Source organism: Engraulis encrasicolus, chromosome 6 (assembly GCF_034702125.1).
Source record: "Engraulis encrasicolus isolate BLACKSEA-1 chromosome 6, IST_EnEncr_1.0, whole genome shotgun sequence".
Lineage (NCBI taxonomy): Eukaryota > Metazoa > Chordata > Actinopteri > Clupeiformes > Engraulidae > Engraulis > Engraulis encrasicolus.
This window is the reverse complement of record NC_085862.1, coordinates 36,268,369-36,291,480: the sequence shown is the minus strand read 5'-3', so window position 1 is coordinate 36,291,480 and position 23,112 is coordinate 36,268,369. Positions and strand designations below refer to the sequence as shown.

Genomic DNA, 23,112 nt, shown 5'->3' with positions numbered 1-23,112 from the left:
TGTAAAGCTACCCCCCCCCCAAAAAAAAAAACGTTCAAAGTGGTAATTTTGAGGGTGTTAGTCCGAGCTCATGGGGATCTGCTACCCAGGCTCCACTCTCCTTATGACGCAACACCTTCAGCTCTTCAACATTGTTCAGGTACAGTCTGAGCTCCCCCGGGCTGGGGAACTCCACCCATTTTGTCGGGAAGAAATCAACTTCGAGCATCTCCAACGGTCCAGGGTAGAGGCGTCTCCAAGGCAGTGACGTGGTTTAAACAGAGACGTTCTACTGGGACTAAGAAAATGTTTGGTTTAAACTTTGGCACAGCCTATTCTGCCCTCGACCAGTAGCAAACCAAGGGATGTGGGTCAACCATGCCGTTTGGGACCAGTAGTTGTTATGCTCTTGGTCAGACCAAGTCTCGAAGAGATTTGAAAGTCAGTGATAATCAGGCTAGGGATCTGCTGGCTTCTCAATTGTACTCTTATGGTTTGTTCACGTTCCATGGGAAAGATGATAATTGCCACTTTAAAAGTGGAAATTTCGAGGGTGCTGTGTCGAAGTTCTTCTGTTGTCATAGTGACATAAACACAATGGGGCCGAAGTTTATCCTGACTGTGTTGTTAGTGTGCATGTTTGAAACTGCCCAAGATACCGTAGGTCTAACCATTTTGTGATTCATATTTAGTGGGCTTGTGCGTTGTAACATTAGCGTTTTAACCTGCCTTGTGCTGCCAACAAAAATTGCATCAGTTTTTGAGAGAAATTAGCTCCCAATTTCTCTCTGCCATGTTGAAAAGGTAAAAGTTTATTTCATCTGGGCAACTCATGTATCAAAATATTCTATAAGTTGCCCAGTTGAAAATACCACATGGTGGGGCTGTTCTTTTGTGCTTTTCATGTTCTTGTTAGGTATTTACCATGATTGCCATAGCATCTGAATGACACATTACCAGAGTTGTATAAAGTAGAAGTAGTAGTACTCTTACAGATGTAATTACATCACGTGTAGCGTGTTATTACAAAGTTAAAACCATGTAATATCCTACCACTAGTGTTGCATTTACATTTGTAAACATACTTCTACTTCTACTCTATACAACTCTGCACAGCACTGTCAAGCTGAGCTACAAACCACTCCTGGGTCAAGGGTCATGATTAGGGCTAGGTTAACAGGTAGCTCATTTCAACAAAATAGTCAATTTCCACAGAACACCAGTTTGCTTTGGATTTCACCTCTAGATACTGTTTGACAATGCTAAAGGAGAAGACACGCTCACACTATCGCCTAAATATTGTAACAGTTCTTAACTGGGTGCTGAATCCCACATAAAACATAAATGAATGAAGGAAGCGAAGGACAGCACTCTTCAGATTTTTTCTTTGTTTATTTGCCCACAAACGTTTCGGTCAGAGCCCTTCTTCAGCGTGTAATGGCGATTCAATGTCGCCAATCGCCATTACACACAGAAGAAGAGCTCTGCCCAAATCGTTCGTGGGCAAATAAACAAAGAAAAATCTGAGTGCTGTCCTTTGCTTCCTTCATTCATTACAGTGGTAAAAAACCTGCATGAGGTTGTATGTGGCATCAACACGGTGTGTGTGTGTGTGTGTGTGTGTGTGTGTGCGTGCGTGTGTGTGTTTGTGTGTGTGTATGTGTGTGCGTGCGTGCGTGTGTGTGTGTATGTGTGTCCGTGTGCCAGTGTGCCCGTGTGCCCTTGCCAGCAGCTATGGCAGGATGGTTGCCCAATGCACCTGGCGGATGCCGAGCGTAGTTTATCAATGAGCTTTGTCTTTCTGGAGAGTTCATTCATGGAACTCCTAGTTACACTCTTGTTAATAATGACGGTAACAGTCTCAACCAAAGCAGTATGTTCAGTGTTGCCAGATTGGGCGGTTACTCACCCAATTGGGCTGCTTGGGATGGCCATCTGCGGGTAAAAAAACAGAAAAATGGCCATTTGGCGTTTTTTTCTGCAGTTTTATGCCCATAGAAATCAATGCAATTTGTTGAAATTGGGCGGAATTTAGCACATTTTGGCAGTTTTTGAGAACCTTTTGGGCGGGATTGGATCAGACTCATCTGGCAACACAGAGTATGTTACTGCCATTGATGTGGCTGTCAATGAAGATTGTCAATTTGTTTGCCATTAATCACACAGTGAGTCAAGATAGAGAAGGTGGGACAGCACATTGGAATCACCCACAAAGAATTAAGTCGCTACAATCTTAATTGTCTGGACTTTGTCTGTTTGTGAGCAAAAAAGATAACAAATGAATGCCTTAAACGAAAACACAAACCAAGATTTATTTATCACATAACAAGCTCAGACTGCAGTCTGAGGAAACAATTTCTCTGTTGGCTATCATCAAGATCGTTTTATTACTACATTATTACGACTCACTATTTAACATATTAGTAAACAAGTAAACAATGTTAGTACTAGACACCTTATGAAGGCGTTTGTGGGAGCTTATTCAACGAAATACTGATAAACGTGAATGCTCCAATGAAAAAACCAAGTAACGTGCAGATGAAAACAGCTTTGTTCCCATTGTCACACTTGCATCCTCCTGCCCAAGGTAGAGTATATGGCAGTCTTGTGGGTGTGTACAGCAGCTGTGTGCTCCAGACAATACATGCTATATGCAGAGAAGGAGTGCCTTCAAATACCACCTCCACAGCATGCAAACGCCTGTTGTGGCTGTCAGCGACCGGGCTGTTGTGAAGTGTTTATGTGAGAGAATTTGAATGCGTCCTGTTGTTATAAATGGATAAATTGGTTAAGTTTAGGTAGTTGCCATTGGCAAACCAAGCATTTATTCATTGTGTGTGAAGAATTCAACACTCAACAATACCGCAAAGAGCAACTTAAGATACTTTGCCATGTTATAACGATTCCACAAAGAACCATTTCAGATGCTTTGCCATGTATTTAACAATGAAAGAACAACCCTACACAATCACAAATGACTGTGCTTTAGAAACAACATGAGGAGTTGCAATCTACATTTCCTCCCTCGAGTCGTGCATGTTGTTTCCACACAGGACTCCGAGCCCAGGTCAGTTTAAGTGTAGCATTACAAACCAAGGAGAACTGCACGCTTCAGTTCAGATGCTTGAATAGACTGACCCAGAACTGTCATAGGCTCCCTGACACTGTACCTGCTAAGACACGGACAAGGGTCAGTGCCGCCGCCGCCGCCGCCGCCACCAACCTGCGCTTGCTTGATTTTTGACATCAGCTGAAGGAATGTGGAGGGTTTTTTTTCTTTCTTTTCTTCTTCGTCTTGTCTTGAGTTGGGGGTTAATATGACTGTACGATGGATGGATGGCGCTCAAGGCACCACCACATGTTTACATTGTACTTTGTCATGGTAAAGGATTAATGTTTACACTGCTTCTTTACATTTTATCCACATTTGTCAGGTTTATGTGTCAAGGGGCATAGCAGCAGACTTTTTTGAAATGACATTTTTAGATATTTGAATGAAAGGGACATTTTTCACACTGGTAAAACCTCTCTCTTTCTCTCTCTCTCTCTCTCTCTCTCTCTCTCTCTCTCTCTCTGGGCGATTAATGGCCGCCTGCAGCAGGGTAGGCACACTGGGAGAGGTGAGCTCCTGAGCGAGTCATGCACATAGCCACATAGCCACAGCGTGACCCCCAGCAGGAAGCCCCAGGCCTGTCTAAACCCAGGGCTCTGCTCAAACAGCCTCCCACCTGCTCCACGACCAGCTCCACCACTAGCCACAAGGCAGTGGCTGCCCACAGTCCCACGACCACACTGATCACAGCCAGAGTCCCACAGCATCACAGGCTCAGAGTCTCACAGTGTTATAGCCTCAGAGCCGTATACACTCTGTAAGCCATTCAGCCTCACGACTTCTCACAACCAGGGCTGCAGACAGCTTTGGCTGGGCCCAGGACAAAGTTAACTGAAAGTACCCCTCAACTCAAAGCATGCAATGTAATGAGGACCCAATCCTGGCCCCCTCTCTCCCTGGGACCGGTACAACTGACCCCTTTGTCGCCCCCTTTTCGGCTTCCCTGCTCACAACAACACAGTCAGAGATGGCAGTGTTGATACAGAAGGCTCTATCCTAAAATCTTTACACAGTCTCAGCCTCACATGTTCACTGCCTTGCAAGCTCAGTGGCACACAGTCTTGCAGCCTCACAGCGACAATTGACATAGAAGGTTCTCTTCTAAAATCTTCACAGGCTCACGACCTCGCAGGGATGGTTGATATAGAAGGCTCTATTACTCTTTGACAGTCTCACAGCATCGAAACCTCACGTTCTCACAGCCACACAGTCTCACAGACTAACAGAGATGGTTGATAATATGGTTGATGTTTGATAAGATTCTATTCTAAAATCTTTACACAGTCTCACGGTCTCATGTATTCACTACGCCATAGAGATTTTTTAAAAAATGTCACAATGTCCCACTGCCTTAGAGCCACACAGAGCCACACAGCCTTGCAGAGACAGTTGATATGAAAGATTTTTAAAATCTTTGACGTACTCTCACACAGTCACACAGTCTCAGAGCCCATTGAGCCTCACTTGTGTGTTGGTTAGAGAACCGGCTTCTCACCATAGTCTACTACGCCACTGTATTCCTAATGACCAGCAGTCAGCGCCAATAAATCTTCATCTTTCTTTGGTGCCTCGCTACGCTAGGGCACCCCTGTGGATATCATTAACTTTTCGCATTTAAATAAAGAGGGCTTAACCTCTCAAATTGAACGGCTGACTGATACAATATTATTCCAATTGCTATTTAGACTCCAATTGTCCTTTGTCAGAGTGATGTATTTTCAGGCATATATTATATTCAGCTGGAAAAACAAACCTAGTCTCAGGCACCCCCCTAATGGACGCAACTCGCAGGGAAAAGTGGAGTCCCAGCAGAGCGAAGCGACGGCGAAAACCTGGACATACATGAAAACAGCTGTGAGGTACAAGAGTTATTGCCAGGTTTGTTCAGAAATTTATTTTGCAGTTGTCGTTTCAGATGAGGGCTTAAAGTACTGCTGCGTTTTTAGGCAGTGGGAAAAGCTAAGTGGCTGAAAAGATTACACTACATTTTACTTGGACCTTTTCCATTGGTAAAACGTAATAGTAGATTTATAGTATGTGTAAGCATTAAGGCAATATATTGTATCAAGTGTACAACATTGTCTGACATACAAACACACCAAAATAATTCTGTAGATCATTTTGAGAGTGTCTCCCTATATTTTTATTACCCTCTTTTGTGCCAATAAACACAGAAATACATGTATTTATACAATCGCATTATTACGGCAAAAATAGCAAGAAAAAACTTTTGACACAGAATCCAATGCAAGGAGTACCACCAATACGGTGTGAAATACATATATTCTTGGATCAATTCATATATCCAAGCAAAAAAGCAACACAAAAAACAATTATACATTGAAGCAAGATACTTTACTAATAAAGTAAATAAAATGTACACATCATGTGAATGCATTCACAGGAGAACAGAGTATGAATTTGAGAGAAATTTAGACAAGGGTCACATTTGTGCCACCCAACCACCTGACACCGAGGCCTGCTGGGCTGGTGCGTGGTTGGTTGACCAACCGACCGTTCGTCCATGCGTCCATGCGTTCGCTCCGCCTGCCTGCCGGTCGGTCCACCTTGCCCCCATGGTCATCCAAAGACCTTGGGTGGTCAGTCACACGTGCCCTGGGGGCTCCCCTGCTGCTGGCCCTGTGCAGCCCCTGCGGAGAGACTGCTGCCCTGGAGGATCATCTCCTGTGGAGAGGCTGATGGAGGTGGAGGATTCCAGTCAAGGATAGCATTCCTGCTTAACAGGACCAAAGCTTCTGCATTTGTTTCTCTTCTCCGTCCACTCATCCAGACATGGCCGTAACCACCATTGAGGACACAGAGGTTATGTCCTGATGAAAATCGATATAGATCAACAATGATAAAGTCAGTCTGTATACGCCACCTCCATTTATCCTCAAGGCAGTGACTAATGAAAACAACTTAAGAGTTTGACTTGTGTTTGAAGCATTCTAAATGCACAGTATGCACTGCAGTACAGCACACAATGTTTGACCCCAGTATTTGAAAATGTCTGGTTAATTTGAAAATGTCTACCCTGCATACAGACGTAAGTCTAACCCAGTCTAAACTTGAGTGCCTAAACTTTTTTTGCCCCCCAGCTAGACGCAAATGTGTCAACCATTAATGGGCCCCAAAGTGACAGACACACACACAGACATGCACGCACACACACACGCACGCACGCGCACACGCGCGCACGCACACACACACACACACACACACACACACACACACACACACACACACACACACACACACACACACACACACACACACACACACACACACACACACACACACACACACACACAAAAGGTAGACACTAGAAAGAATCTGCTTTGCCCCGGGCGATCATTTGTCTAGATATTGTCTTACAGACCTATGCTCTGAGACAGCTTACTTTTTGACAGGGTCACAACACTGCAATGCCAATCAATTTCTGCATGAGGTTTCACAGGAAACAAATATCAAGTTTAATTTTATCCATTTGTGGAGTAAAGGCCCCTTCGAGTGACCTGTGCAGTGACAGTGAAATTTTATCTCATATTGAGTCCATCTGAAAATAAAACTGAAGTAAACCAGCAATCAGAAATGGTCTCTTCAAGACACACACACACACACACACACACCCACACACACACACACACACACACACACACACACACACACACACACACACACACACACACACACACACACACACACACACACACACACACACACACACACACAGACCTCCAGTAATAACAGCTGGGGTTTTATGACAGCACTCTGAACATGAGTGAATATTTTATTGCAAACTCCGAAAACTCTGTTCTGTCTAGGTGCTGAATTTGTAGTACACATATGGATCATAAAATAGCATGTGACACAGTTGAAGTGCACAGGCTTGTCTCTCTTGTCTTTATTTATTTATTTCTTTAGATTTTTTTGTGGTCTTTTAGACTTCATTATTGACAGGACAGTATGAGAGGTGGACAGGAAGCGAATGGGGAGAGAGTCGGGGAGGGGTCGGCAAAGGACCTGGGTCGGGAATCAAACCCGGGTCAGCCGCATGGTAGGCGAGTGCCCTATCAGATGGCCATGGCAGGGCAAGCCGGCTTCTCTCTCTCTCATTCTGATGATACAGTATCTGTCATGAAGACGCCGGGGGTCTTACCATAAACAGTCAGTGATGAGACACCCTTATGAAGGAGGGCGGTCGGGGTATATAGTCCCATCCAAAATGGGCTCGGTTTCAAAACACCTCTTGATCTCTTCATTAGTGTGTTTGGGTCTTTGCCTAAACACTGGCGAAGAAGGAAGAAAAACCTCCCATCCATCCATCCTGTGGCCTCCCAGAATGCAGTGGTGTCTGGAGGAACATCAAATTGCCCCTCTCCGCTCTGCAAGTCTGTGTGTGTGTGTGTGTGTGTGTGTGTGTGTGTGTGTGTGTGTGTGTGTGTGTGTGTGTGTGTGTGTGTGCGTGTGTGTGTGTGTGCGTGCGTGTGTGTGTGTGTGTGTGTGTGTGTGTGTGTGTGTGTAAATCAACATAACACACACTCACACACCTCTGTCGTTTATATTTAGCTTTCTACATAAGCGGCAGCACCCAAACACCAGCATCAGGTAGGATGACAGGGAGGAACCAAGGGGTTAGTTATCCCGGGCACAGGGAGAGAGGGGGGCCCCCAGAATAGGGTCTTTACATTACATTGTATGTGATGAATGGGGGGGACCTTTCAGAGGACATTGTCATGAGCCCGGCCAAAACTGTCAGTGGGCCTGGCTAGGATAGGATGCACTGCAGCCAGAGGCCAACGGTTACGTGGTGTGTAACAACAACAAGAGCCGCTGCCGCCATCTATATGATCGGGCCATTCAAAACAACTTCCTGCGGTTTTAACTAGCATGTCTAGCCTTAAGAAGAAGGATCCCACTGGATCCAAACAGAGCTCTTTAAGACACATCGACTGATTGAGCTACCAGCCATCTGTTTTTCAATCACACACTGCTCCTGTGTCAAGTCAAGTGCCTGAAGTTTTTAGTGCTCTAGAGTGTAGACTTTTTTTTCACTCTTGTTTAAAAAATAGCTGTGCTGCGGGGTTGGTGTAGAGTACTGCGCTAAATGACCCGTACCACTTTCGGGCTGTCATAGGAACTCAAGGTTCGAGTCCAGCCTGACTCACATCATACCCCAATACTCCCCCATCTCTCCCTCTCTCTCCACTCATTTCCTGTCACATTCTTCACTTTCCTATCATAAAAAAGGCAAGACAAAAATATAATACAATAAAAATAAAAACACTTGCACTGACCCTGAAACTCAGATGACTCATGTAATGGATGCTAGTAAAGCTATGGCCAACAGTCATCATTACGTTTTGAATTGATCTGGTTCATGGTGACAGTGTGTTGTAAAGCCAACATCGTCATGTTGGTGCCTGTTCCACAGCATTTACAGTACAAAAGCACTCACCGCTGCTCTTGTCAGAGGTGTAGAGGGTCATTAGGCTTGACTGAACCCAGACTGACATACATGTATGAGTGTGTGTGTGTGTGTGTGTGTGTGTGTGTGTGTCGGTCGGGGAAGTAGGGCTGTGCTGCTTGCTTACGGTGCTGGTGGGGGTGAGTCGTACTCTCGTCCCGCTCGGAGACCGAAAAATAATACGCCGCCGGCACGCCAAGCCACGCAACGCCACACCGCTCTGACGCAACAGGAACGGGAGGCTCCAGCTGTGGAACACTGGGTGCAACGGCAACACCATGACATCAAACGCGCCCCAGTGCACCGCAGTCCCATTAACCGCTTGTGTGAATGTGTGTGTGTGGCTGAGTGTTTGTGCGTATGTAGGCGTGTAGGTGTGTACAGGGTTGTCTAAGCTGGGAAAACAGGGCGCAAAGGAGTATTGTTTCCCATCTGCCTGGGTTCCCATGCTTCCAACTTTTTTTTCATTCTCTTTTTTTTGTATTGGGCGTAGGGTGAGGGGAAACAGTGAGTTGGGGATGGTGTTGAGGATATACTGGTGGTGGTGATAGTGGTGGTGGTGGGAGTGATGGAAGGGGAGCTCCCATTTCCTGGGGACCCGCGTATGTAGGCTGAAGGGCGGGGGAGATCCAATGGCATAGTCCGACGGCCAAGCTCCAGGCTCCAACCCCTCCAGGAACCCTCGGCTCCAGCTCCAGCTCCAGCTCCAGCTCCAGCTCCAGCTCCAGCTCCAGCTCCAGCTCCAGCTCCAGCTCCAGCTCCAGCCCCAGCTCCAGCTCCAGCTCCAGCTCCAGCTCCAGCCCCAGCTCCAGCCCCAGCCCCAGCTCCAGCTCCAGCTCCAGCCCCAGCTCCACCTCCAACTCCAGCACAGATGCAGATGCAGATGCACTGTCAGAGGAAATGAAGGGGCGAGGGGGGTGAGGCAGTGCAGGCTCCAAGGCAGCCTCTCCCCCCTGTGAGACTCTGGGTCGTCCCTGGCGAGCAGCACACCACACCGCCTAACAGGAGGGCCACGTCCTGCCTGCTCAGAACTTAATTAAAAAGCCATGACTTCTCTTCTCTTCTCGCCCTCGTGAGAGGCACTGCGGAGGCCGCAAGCAGGGCTGGACTTGGACCTAAAAACAGCCCGGGTTTTTTTGTTGTGCGGCCCCTAGTGATGTCGTCGAGATTGCTAAGTTCGAGACCAAGACATTACCAAGATTGTCGGGTATCAAGACCGAGAACAAGACCAAAACAGGACGAAAACAAGTCAAGACCGAGAACAGACTAGCCCTAGAGCGCTAGAGATTTTGAACTGTGAAAAAGTGTGAACTGAAGAACAAAAGTACCATAATTAGGCTTAACTCTATTGCCTAATGAACATGGTTTAATAGAATGAACTAGACAAAATACATCACAGGACTTATTTTTTTTACATTGTTTCATGGTAAGGTTTTGTGGTGAGCACGAGTGGCTTGATTTGTGCACAAATCCCTTCACAACCGCTATGTTCGAGACGAAGACAAGACCAAGATCAAAGCAAGTCGAGACCAGGAGATAGAAAAAAAGAGAGGTCAATAAAAGAATAGAGGAGAGATGGACAGAGAGAGTGCAAGGAGGAGACCTGGGCAACTGAAACCAGACAGGGCGCTGGTCAGTGGAGTGTGAAGACCCTCGTCCTCCTCCTTCTTCTCCTCCGACTACGACTTTGGTGACCCCTCTGTGATAGTGCTGTCACTGGGAGGCCACCTACATGGAGAGGAACACCTGTCTACTCGCGTCCGAGGCCCCGCTTGCCCCACCCTCTCCCTCCCTCCCTCTCTCTCTCTCTCTCTCTCTCGCACACACGCGTACACACATGCACACACACACACACAAACGCACACACACACACACACATACACAATCTCTTCTCTCTCTCTCTCTCTCAAACACACACACATGCATGCACGCACACACGCACACACAGACACAATCTCTCCCCTTTCTCTCTCTCTCTCTCACACACACGCAAACACACGCACGCACACACACTATGCATCCTCTTTCTCCCTCTCTCTCTCTCCCTCTCTCTCACACACACTCACACCCACACACACGCACGCACGCCCACAGAGCCACGCAGCCCAGTTCCCCTCAGGCCTCCCTCCCCAAACCTCTGAGCATGTGCAGGTCAAGGATCCTCTTTAAATAGGAGCCACCTGCCTGTTGTGTCCATAGCTGAACTGTCTGTGATCTCACACACTTTCTAAATCTGTTTGCTATTTACTGCAGACTTGCTCTCAAAGCACATTAAATGTTTAGAACACGACTCACAAACTGCACAGCATGCAGTGACAAGTTTTTGCGTCGGATCCCTGCGATGCTTGTGGTCCACCTCCAAACCGTTGTTGTTGTTACTTGTTGTGTGTTGTCGTCTTTCATTGGGGGCGAAGGAGGTTTCATGTCATCGACCATTCTGCGGATATGGCTTGTTTGAAAGGAGATTTGTGGGACGAGGTCTAAAGATACTATCAGCATGTTGAAAAAATCCTCAAAATGTGATTGCTGTCTCGGGCTGCTGGAATTTATTTAATCTGAGTTGTGCCGCCACGCATCGTCACAGTGCATGAAATCTACCGTAATAATCACTATCCCAAAAACGGAGGCGAAAAATTCCCATGGAGTAACTACTGGCGCACTGCGCGGAATTACATATTCAGGGAGCAATCAACTGCAGATGTTAATACAGTGCATTAAAACAAAACAAAGCACACAAATGTGTGGTTCACAGACACACACACACACACACACACACACACACACACACACACACACACACACACACACACACACACACACACACACACACACACACACACACACACACACACACACACACACACACACAGCAGATGTTAATATAGTGCATTAAAACAAAACAAAGCACAAAAAAGTGTGTTCACACACACACACACACACACACACACACACACACACACACACACACACACACACACACACACACACACACACACACACACACACACACAGCAGATGTTAATATAGTGCATTAAAACAAAACAAAGCACACAAATGTGTGTTCACACACACACACACACACACACACACACACACACACACACACACACACACACACACACACACACACACACACACACACACACACACACACACACACACACACACACACACACACACCCAAGATGTCAATATAGTGCATTAAAAGAAAGCAAAGCACACATGTGCACACTGTGCATTCCGACACGCAAGAACGCACGCATACACACACGAACATGCGAACGCACGCACACACTAATTCATGCACAAACGAACGCACACATTTAATTTGGACATTGAAAAGACTGTATGATTCACCTTCCCTACAGGACCTCCTGTGAGCCTCATTACAAGGTTGAGAGACCAGGCTCTAGTGGAGTTAACTCAAACCTCCCCTTTCAGAAGGCTATGGAGCTCACGGACACTGAAGCCGACAGGGGAAGGGACAAAGGAAGGGGTCAGCTGTCCCAGGCCCAGGGAAAGAGGGGGTTTGATTGAAAGATTGGGTTTTCATTACATTGTGTACCGGATGGGTGGGCCCTTTCAGCTGACTTTGTCCTGGGACCAGAAAAAGCTGCGAACGGCTCTCCGTATGAGGAGCTATAGAGCTTACGGACAGTGAAGCCGACAGGGGGAGGGACAAAGGTCAGTGTCCCGGGCCCAGGGAAAGAAGGGGCCCAGAATTGGGTTTGCATTACATTGTGTACTGGATGGGTAGGCCCTTTCAAATTATTTTTTTTCCTGGGCCCAGAAAAAACTGTCGGCGGCCCTCCTTACGAATACTGTGGTCGAGGACTGAAGAGGCAGATGTGATATCCGTCCCATGCCATTCAAACCTAAGAAAATGAAGGTGACAGTCCCAAAACAGCCCCAGACAAACCGCTTTAATGATGATGGCTGGCATTTGGTAGCAATTTAAGATTTTGTCCGTACAAGGTCTGACCACCAATTTCCACTGTTTTGAGAGCCGATTGTTTCAGTGGTTTTAATGTCAATTGCATCAATCATTAATTCCATTTCCATTGTGGTCAACGAGAAACCACATCGTTTTCCAAAATCTCCTCAGTGTAATGGATATTTACACACAGGCCGGCAAAGACCATAAAAACAAGAAAGAGAGACGAAATGCCACACAATGCAAACGGCTGCGTGAGGTCAACCGCTTGTTAATGATTCCTTCTACACTTTCATGCATCCCAGAATCTGACACGGCTCCCCTGGGGCTGGCTAGGGAGACCGCAGTTAAACTGCAAGAGACCTCCTGTTAGCAGTTGAAAAATCTCGAGCTGATGGTGTGTGTGTGTGGGTGTTTGTACAGAGGCCAACAATCCAACCGAATCTAACTGAGCCTAGCAAAGACTGGCTCGACTCAGTTCTCCTCAGCTGCTGCAGACAATACAAAAGGCCTTCAATATCTGACAGCGTTCCAGTGCCTCACTACTACTCAGGGAAGCCGACAAGGGGTGACAAAGGGGTCAGTTGTCCCAGGCCCAGGGATATGGGCAGCCCATAATCGGGTCCTCATTACATTGAAGGTATTGGGTGGTGGGCCCCTTCAGAGGACTTTGCACTGCTACCGCTCACTACCCAAATATGACAACAAAAGGTGAACTTGTGCTGGCTGGCCATGCGACCCTACAAACCCACTATGATCACAGCAAATAAAGCAATTTCCTAAATAATTGATATTTACAGAAGATGTTTACCGTACAACCTGTTTCCGTTTCTTGGACTGAAAAACTTAAAAACTCTTCTTCTTGATCATTGCATAATGATATGTAATAGGAATAGGCCTGCAGAGGACACATTGGCATTGGATGCGTGTGTGTGGGGTGTGTGTGTGGGGTGGGTGGAATTCGGATGCCTTCAGTAAACACGACATTCCAGGAACGGCGTCTTTCACAGAACTAATAATGTTTGGACCTTTGAAAAGGCCTTGGACCTTGGTCACCTACAACCTTCCCAGCACACAAAGAGAGCGCGTGCCAACACCCATCAACCACTGATGAGTCAGTGATCGTAGCCTGTTTACTCTCCACATTGGTTCCTAAACAAGGACTATTTATTGATGGTACTTCACTGCAGCAGAAAGAGAAAAAAAAAACGATGGATGGAGTGCTCGGTTAAATCCATCAACAAATGAATATCATTTACATATATGGTGTGACAAGTAGCGGAAGCAGCTGCTGCAGGTTTGGCAGAGTTTTCACGGAGGAAAGGTGAAAGGTAGGTAACCTGATGACCGTGACCCATTCATTGCCCCCCCACCCCCACCCCCACAAATGCTCGCTGGAGAGCATACAGGTGTTTTGACCAAAAAAGAGATTCCTATCTATCGTCTTACTCGCACACCAAAACAAGGGGCCGAAGATTGATGGGGACTGTCAGGAACAAAGAGAAACAAACACAAAAAGAAAACCTCCAAGTCCAAGTCCAGTGAGTGCACTTGGTCTGCAGTCTGGGACTTTGGTTATGCAGACAGCAGAAAAATCAAGCCTAATAGCCTGGACACGTACAAGACAAGAGAACCGGTTGGATCTGTGAAGCAAGCAGGACTCCAATCTGGATCCAATGCGAACCAGATGATTTATACTTGCTTATTAAAAGGCCTTTAACCAGGGCTAAGTGTTTACACAAACTACTTCCAGAAATAATGTTGGTTATATGGTTTGGATTTGAAGCGCCAGGTACATGGGGTTGTAATCAAACTTCTTTTCCGTGCCAGAAATACATCTGGAGCATTACGGGCTAGGTGAGAGTGCAGCAAATTGGCCAAAATGTAAGCTGCGTTTTCTCAGAGGACGTTTGCAATTAGCATTTCCTAATTGGATAAGGCATTCGCCGTGGACGGCAGGACTGCACACACAGAACTTTATAAACACTGAATTAACCTTGGGGCCCTTGATACGCCCAGAGAAACATGCTTGCAAGAAATATGGAGCTGCAATAGTGAGTTACCTTTCTCAAAGTAACTGTATAACCCACGCGACCAGTGGCGCTCAACACATTTTCTGGCTGTTACAGATTTTGTGGTATACATAAAGAATTGTGCAAAATAGGTGTTGGGTGCTGTTTGGACAAAGTAGACAGACTTAAACCACATTGTATACTTTTGGTTCTGCTGTTTTTTTTGCTGGGAGTGCAAGACTTCTGCATCTGTTCCCCTTCTTCTTGTTGTTGAACAACACATGTTGCCTTGTCTACAAATTGCCCTTGACAGTTATTGCTACAGCAAGTTGGGAAGAAGGATAGGAAAACTAAAACGCAGCAAAAGGTAGCATTTACAAAGTATGTGTCTTACAGACAGACATAAAAAGAAAGATTCGCATTCCGTTAATTAAATACTGAACCTTTTTAATACGCTTTGTCTCCTTGCTCAAATACTGCAACATTTTGTAATGCAAATCAATTTGAAACCTGACAGCAGAACAAGTGATAATTCGGGAATTCGTGGCTTATGTATTTGTTTTTGCACTTTTTCAGGCTAACTGTGGGGAATACCTTTCCCACTCTATAATGTACATTTAAAAAGAAATCAGATTCAACATTGTACAATAAACCATTGTCAGTGACTTTACCAAATCAATAATAACCAAAGGGTACGGTGGAAAAATCACAATCAAATATGCTCTTGTAATATCAGAGCACGTTTTTACAGTTTTTCAGCAGAAGTGATATGAAACATTATACATGTGCGTAACATTAAGCGCAGACAACGCAAACATTCTCAAGCACACACACACACTTAGGCACACACATATGAACGTACACTACACGCATACACACACTCACAGGCAGGCACGAGCACAAGGGGTGTAAATAATAATCGATATGTATCGATGCATCCATCCTACGGCCAACGATCGTATCCAATCGTATCGTGGGCCATTCTTATGCATTTAAAATAATCGAATCGTTGGCCCCTGCCCAATACCCTAACTCCATAACACAATAGAAGTGGAAAAGTAAATGAAAAAAATCCAATCGAATAGTGGGGCATTCTTAGGTAATATACAGTATATAATAGAATCACTGCTTTAAGAAATCGATATCAAATCGTTTTGTATCGTCATGGAGGCTGTAATTTACACCCCTAACACACACACACACACACACACACACACACACACACACACACACACACACACACACACACACACACACACACACACACACACACACACACACACACACACACACACACACACACACACACACACACACACACACACACAAATACCCTCAGCACTTAAACATAAAATTTAAATATGATTTCCAATACTGTTCTTTGGAAAAGAAAAAAAAAACAACAAAAGGTAGAAATAAGAGAAAGCAAAGAACAAAGCAGCTTTTTTTCTCCAATGTAAATAACACTTTGAAAACACTTCTGAAGGAGGTTCACTTCAGTCAGTGTAACGCGGTTCATCAAAAGTCTGCACCCGTCTGGTTCCTCCTGCAAAGGCCTGTGTGTGTAAAAGTTCATAAGGGTCGCCCCTGTCCTGTCCATGGATGATTCTCCTTGAGTGTGATTGCCGGACGGTGAAATGTCCTCTTCTCCTCTGCAACCTAACTGAAGCAGAAGCTCAATGAAACGACTTTTTAAAATTAACAAAGAAAAGAAAGAAAAGAAAAAAAGACATAAAAGACAGAACAAAAATACATACAAGAAAAAACAAACAAAACAAATGTAACGGGAAAAAAACACTCCAGTATGTCTTTGATGTTTGAAGTTGTGTGAATACATTCAAGCACAATGGAGGACGAAGGGTTTTCCTCCGGAGGTATGCTTGGCACAGGCCGGCCTCCATTCACCACCTCTACTGGCTGTGCGGCAGTGGGCCTTTGGTTCCTAGCTGCTCTCCAACTCCCCACCGTCACCCCATTTTCCAGATACGCACCCACCCACCCTCCCCAAATATACCACCCAAAACACACACAGAAGCCAACTCCCCAAAAAGCGGAGCAGGTGAGACAAGTCTTTTTAGTGGGTTCTGGGTGCTCCAGCAAGGCTGAGGGTGGTGGGGGTTGGGGGTTAGGGTGGTGAAGGAGGAGGTGGAGGCTTAAATTGTTATACTGAGAGAAAAGCCTGTTGAAGGAGTCAATGTTGGGTGGTGGTGGTTGGGTAGTGAGACACCCAACTCTCTCTTGTCCCTCCCTCCTCTAGGGTTCCTCGCTCCTCAGCTGGACCATGCTGGGCTGGGCTGGGCTGGGCTGGGCTGGGCTGGGGATGGGAGCCAGGTTTTGGTGGTGGTAGAGGAGGAGGAGGAGGAGGAGGAGGAGGGGGGAGAGGACGAGGAAGGAGGCGGTCTCTCAGATCCCATGGGTCAAGTCCTGTATGACCTCTGCCTTCACCAGTTTCTGCAGAAACTCCTTCTCCTTGGCAATGTTGTGTGTCCACGACTGCCAAAAGGGAAACCACAAGACACAAGAGAAGCACATCAGACAACTGCACACAAACGTGTGTTTTAAAGAGAGGGCAGGTAGGTAGGTGGGTGTGTGGTAGTGTAGTGGATGGTGGGTGTGGAGGTGGTGGGAATGTGCCTTAGATGTTAGTGAAAGGAAGAGGTAGGCGTGTGTGTGGGTGATGGGGGATTAAAAGTTATCCAACGGAATGCAGGAACATTAACTTTACATTAACACTAAAAAAAATCCCACAGCCTCCATTACATCAATGGAAACATGGAGAAAATTGGGGATACAAAAAAAGTCTGGGAATAACACGTTGTCGCTCACAAAAGGAATTCACTCACACTCAAAAAACTGATGTGTGTGTGTGTGTGTGTGTGTGTGTGTGTGTGTGTATATGTTTACTAGTTACAGGCCCGACTGGCGATAGGACAGCAGAGCTATTATGGAATCTCAAAGTGCCGGGCGGGTACACACACACAGACACACACACACACACAGACACACGCACACACAAACACACACACACACACACACACACACACACACACACACACACACACACACACACACACACACACACACACACACACACACACACACACACACACACACACACACACACTCGCATCCCCCCCCCCTGCTTGCTTTTCACTACACACCTTGCCTAAGCCCTACGCCGAGTGACGGAGACAAAAGCTGCTTCTGTAGATCAGCTCTGAGTAAACATGCATTCAAGAGCCCATTGTGTCGTACAATGAGGGAGTGCTCTTAACATTACAAGCTCTCGGAGGCTTTCATTTTGCTCATGAAAGCAAAAACTCCAATCGGCATTTCATGACATTGCGCCAATATTTTTCCACCGCGGGTTGAAACCACTTGGGTCCCAACAAAAGCTGACGAGAGGACTGAGCACGACAAAGCGATTAGATCTTTAAGGGGAGTTTTCAAGGTGAAGAACAAAAAATAATGATCAGCGAGGGGGAGAGAAAGAAAGTTGAGAGCTGGAAAAGAGCCGTCATCTTTACAATGGTTGTGTGAGCATGTGGTAGAGCATGCGTGCCGATGCCTATGGAAGCAGCAGGTGAATCATCAGGCGTGGTGGCTCTTTGGAAGTGATTGAAGTGACGGCTCAAAAAGAGAGAGATAGAGAGAGGTGAGAGATAGACATAGGCTGCCAGAGAGAGAGAGAGAGAGAGAGAGAGAGAGAGAGAGAGAGAGAGAGAGAGAGAGAGAGAGAGAGAGAGAGAGAGAGAGAGAGAGAGGAGAGAGAAAGAAATATAATGCCCGAGAGGGGGAGAGAGAGAGAGAGAGAGAGAGTGTGAGAGAGAGTGAGGAGAGAGAGAGGAGAGAGAGAGGAGAGAGAGGGGAGAGAGACGGGAGAGAGAGAGAGAGGGAGGAGGTAGAGAGAGGGTGAGAGAGAAAGAGAGAGGGTGAGAGAGATTGAGAGGGTGAGGAGCGAGAAAATAGGCTGTTTGCATGACTCAGCTGGGTGATACAGCTGCGGTAGTTATCGGTGAAAGTTTACTGTTGTTGCCCAAACGTTTCTAAGTCAACGTAAACAAACCAACAGCTCAATGTATTCAAACAGAGGGGTGGATTAGTCAAGTGATAATTAAAAGCTGTGTCAGGGCCTGTCCAAAAAAAAAAAAAACAAGTGTGCAAGCATAAATGTTTTCACGTCTTTGTGTACGTCTCCTGTGTGTGAATGTGTGTGTGTGTGTGTGTGTGTGTGTACACAGGAGTGGGTCTATGTGCATGTTCGCAGGTGTATGTGTGTCAAACAGCATCAGTACATGTAGTTGCGTGTGTGTGTGTGTGTGCATGCGCGCATCAAACTGCAACAGTAGTTATAGCATGCAAAAGTCTTCATGAGACCATGTGTGCATGAGAGTAAGTTTGCGGTGTGTGTGTGTGTGTGTGTGTATGTGTGTGTGTACATGTGTGTACATGTGTGTACATGTGTGTAAGCGCACGTGTGTGTGATCGAGTGAAGGTGTGTGTGTGTGACTGTGTGTGTGTGACTGTGTGTGTGTGTGTGTCAGAATGTGTCAAAGCTGCAACAGTAGTCGTCGGCTGGTGGACTTTAGCATTTAAGCTTTGGGCCTCGTGGGGACAGGCCGGTCTGATTGGCAGCTGACGACCAGCGAGCGCTGGACTGGGCCCCAGGCCAACAATATTCGGCAGGCTTGCCAGCGCCTTCCCTTGGCTGTCATCTCTTTTTGCACTGCCTCCAGGGGAATGCAGAGCTCCAGCCATTCAGCAACCAAGAGCTCAGAGCTCAGAGCGAGCTCTCCCTGCCCCGAAGCAAAGGATGATCAGCTCAGCTCAGCTCAGCCCGGCTCGGCTTCTCCTTTACACGTCGACCCACCGATACGATAACCTCCCCGCTCATACAAACGTACGCACACACACATACACACTCACAAATTCTCTCTCCTCTACTCTCTCTCTCTCTCTCTCTCTCTCTCTCTCTCTCTCTCTCTCTCTCAAACACACACAGACACACACACTGCATTAGAAGCGTTTTGGCGGCATCATGTCTTTAATGATTAGACTGAATTTATGCTCGACTCTTTCTTTAAGTATCCCGAGTCCTAAACAGACGACCGCGTTCCCTAAATAAAGCAGGGGCGGCGTAGTGTGTACACTGTGGGGGCAGAAGAAAGTGAAGGGGTGAAAAATGACTTGGTGTGGAGCTGTTTAAAATGCCCTCTTTCTCTCTCTTGAAGCTCGTGAAGTGGCTTTATCTGGGAGTTCATATCTTTAAACAAACTAAGGCGGCACTCGACAGACAGAGTGTCTCCAGGACAGAGGACACATGATATGAACGCCTGTGTTTTCGGTCCTGTTTTGGCACATAAACAGTGGAACTAGCCATCAGTCAAGCACTTCCGATGAGATGAGCGGAGCGTTGCTAGGCTGAGCTGAGCAGGGCTGAGCTGGGAGGCCCTTGGCTTGCAGCAGGGTAGTGGTTGAGGGAGGGGGTGTGCATGATGGGTGGGTGTAGCGAGTTCAGTGTGCAGCAGGTCTGCACAGGATTTGTGTATATGTGAGAGAATGTGGGTGTGAGTGTGTGAGTGAGTGAGTGAGTGTGTGTGTTTGAGAGAGAGAGAGAGAGAGAGAGAGAGAGAGAGATAGATAGAGAGATAGAGAGAGAGAGAGAGAGAGAGAGAGAGAGAGAGAGAGAGAGATAGATAGAGAGATAGAGAGAGAGAGAGAGACAGAGAGAAAGAGAGAGAGAGAGAGAGAGAGAGAGAGAGAGAGAGAGTGCGAGAGAGACAGCACATGTGTGTGCACGCGTGCGTGTTGCGTGGTATGGCGGATGGGTCCAGTGGCTGGAGCTCCGTCTCTGCCCCTGGGTTACGCACCACCGCAGAAACAATAAGTGTCCTTGAATTATTGAGCAGGGGAGGCCAAAGACGGGAGGTGGGCCTGTATCACAGCGAAGCAAGCTGAAACACAAGATCACACCCGCACCAAGTGGGATGAGGACAAGGACGAGAGAGAGAGAGAGAGAGAGAGAGAGAGAGAGAGAGAGAGAGAGAGAGAGAGAGAGAGAGAGAGAGAGAGAGAGAGATGGATAGGAGTACAAGTAAGAATGTGCAGAGAGACAGAGGAGGCAGTCTGAGAGCAAGACAAGTGCTCAAAGACAGATGAAGAGAAGAGAAGAGAAAAGAACAGGGGTTTGTTTCTCGAAAGTGTAGTTGTTAGACAGCAACTTAGGTAGTTGTCAATGGGAAATTAATTGCATCGCAAACAGCAAAGTAGCTAATGTACATAGCAACTATGGTTTTGAGAAAGGCACCCCTGAGCAGAAAAGAAAAGAAGAGATGGAGAGGTTGCGGTGCTGGGGAGGCAGGCAGGGAGCAGTGACACTGGGGGCAGCGTTGGATCGCGTGTCAGGGCTAAGGAAGCGGCCCTCCAGCCCGTCTGTCCCTCGCCCCTGAGTGATTTACGACCTGTGCATTTAAGAGAAGGATCAGGTGGCTGTACACACAAGTCCACACACACACACACACACACACACACACACACACACACACACACACACACACACACACACACACACACACACACACACACACACACACACACACACACACACACACACACACACACACACACACACACACACACACACACACACACACACTTACTTCATATGTCCATGAGTGACAGCCCAGCAACTCCTCAGGGCTCATGAACTACACCCCCAACTCCCATTGAGAAGAAAGTAAAGTGTCACCATATAGAGCATGAGAGAGAGAGAGAGAGAGAGAGAGAGAGAGAGAGAGAGAGAGAGAGAGAGAGAGAGAGAGAGAGAGAGAGAGAGAACAAGAGCCAGAAACAGGCAGAAAGAGAGAAGGACAGAGAGTGAGAGAGTGAGAGAGAGAGAGAGAGAGAGCGAGAGAGCGAGAGCGAGAGAGAGATCGAGTACTTTCTCAGGAAAAAAAAAGGTCAAGGTAAACTTCCTCCCTGTCGAGGTAAACTCTGAAAACTAAACAGCAGGATGCAGCAGGGAGCAGGAATTAGGTGGACGCGCCCGCGCGCACACACACACACACACACACACACACACACACACACACACACACACACACACACACACGCACACGCACACGCAGACGCAGACGCACACGCACACGCACACGCGCACACACACAGCGTGGAATGGTAACAAGAGTGCTTGAGCTGATGTTTCAGCGGTCTGGATCGCGAGTGAGTGAGTGAACGAGTGAGTGGGTGGCGAGGCGGTTTCCCGCAAAGGCTCCGGGACAAGATGGCTGCCACGGACCATGTGACTTCCTCCTCCCCTCCCCTGGCCGGGGGTGTGAGTCATCATCAGATGGGGCGCCGGGATTCCCTGCCGCACTGTACACTCAGGAACAGGAACAGCACAGCAGAGCACAGCACAGCGCAGAGCAGGGCTGGGCATTACAGACAAGCACTGCAGCTACGCACGCACACTCGCCTCATTATTCTCTCGCTCGCTCTGCACACATCTCTACACTGCGCTACCTGCTCCTACCTGTTGCCATCATTAAGCACCGGACTCAAAACACACACACACACACACACACACACACACACACACACACACACACACACACACACACACACACACACACACACACACACACACACACACACACACACACACACACACACACACACAGACAAACACACACAGACAAACACACACACAGACACACGGCTGGGAGGCACTTTGATGAAGTGCTGTGTTACGTAAAACCCTTCATAACACTGAATAGACATTTTTATTGCTCTGCAACTATAGAGGACTTTTCTTCCCCTTCGGTTCTTGAGGTGAATTACTTCTTCTGTGTCCAATTCCATCCCACACTACGTCACAACAAACACCTTCAAGAACTAATGATAAAACTCTGCCGTGAGGTGAAATGGTTCAGATGATTCCGCAATGTTGGGTCTATTCATATCTACACTAGTTTTCATGTCAGTTGTTTGAAATAAGACGAGTCAAACGGGTTTGCTGGCTAGAGAGCAGGCACGCTGTGGCATTCAGCCGGGGTGACCAACAGATTATTGGAAACAAATGAGCAAAGCCCACTGGAATGGGGTGGCATTTAAGAGCCTCCACTCTCCTCCTTCTTAAGGACGCCTCTGTCGCATAGCTACCCTTAGCACTCAGGCGTAAGCAGTGATGGGCAACCTGGATTCCTTAGTTTACAATCTCATGCTATATGACAGATGGCCTGGTTTTACCAGTCCAATTCTACCAGGTGACCATTCAACCAGGCAATCCCCTGGTGGACTTGGACAGGTAAAATAAGGTCATTTAAGAAATGTGACACTAGATTGTTGCAATGAATCCATGTCGTCCATCAATGGGCGTAAGGCACTCTGGCCCAGAGATGAACTATGTTGCCATGTCAAAAAAGCTCTTTTGAGACAGCCGGCAGTGCAATGCAGGATTTCCCCCGAGCACTTCATAGTTAGGGTGGCAACCTTGACTACATGCCCTGAAACGATTAGGAAAAAAATGTGAATGTAATTTTTTAAGGTGCTTTATCAAAAACATATAAGCTATGCATTTTTGGATGTGTGGGCGACGGCTGTGTTA

At 46.9% G+C, this 23,112-nt stretch overlaps 1 protein-coding gene across 6 annotated transcripts in view; it reads right to left on the bottom strand.

Annotated features, from left to right (window-relative positions):
• Window positions 1-14,937: 14,937 nt before the first annotated feature.
• st3gal3a (ST3 beta-galactoside alpha-2,3-sialyltransferase 3a) overlaps window positions 14,938-23,112 on the bottom strand; it is a 47,922-nt gene continuing 39,747 nt past the window's right edge. For all 6 annotated transcript variants that reach the window (XM_063201424.1, XM_063201422.1, XM_063201423.1 and 3 more), the window contains one exon: window positions 14,938-17,000. In XM_063201424.1, the coding sequence (XP_063057494.1) occupies window positions 16,911-17,000 (90 nt within the window). In that variant the 3' untranslated portion in view covers window positions 14,938-16,910. The remainder of the gene's footprint in view (window positions 17,001-23,112) is intronic.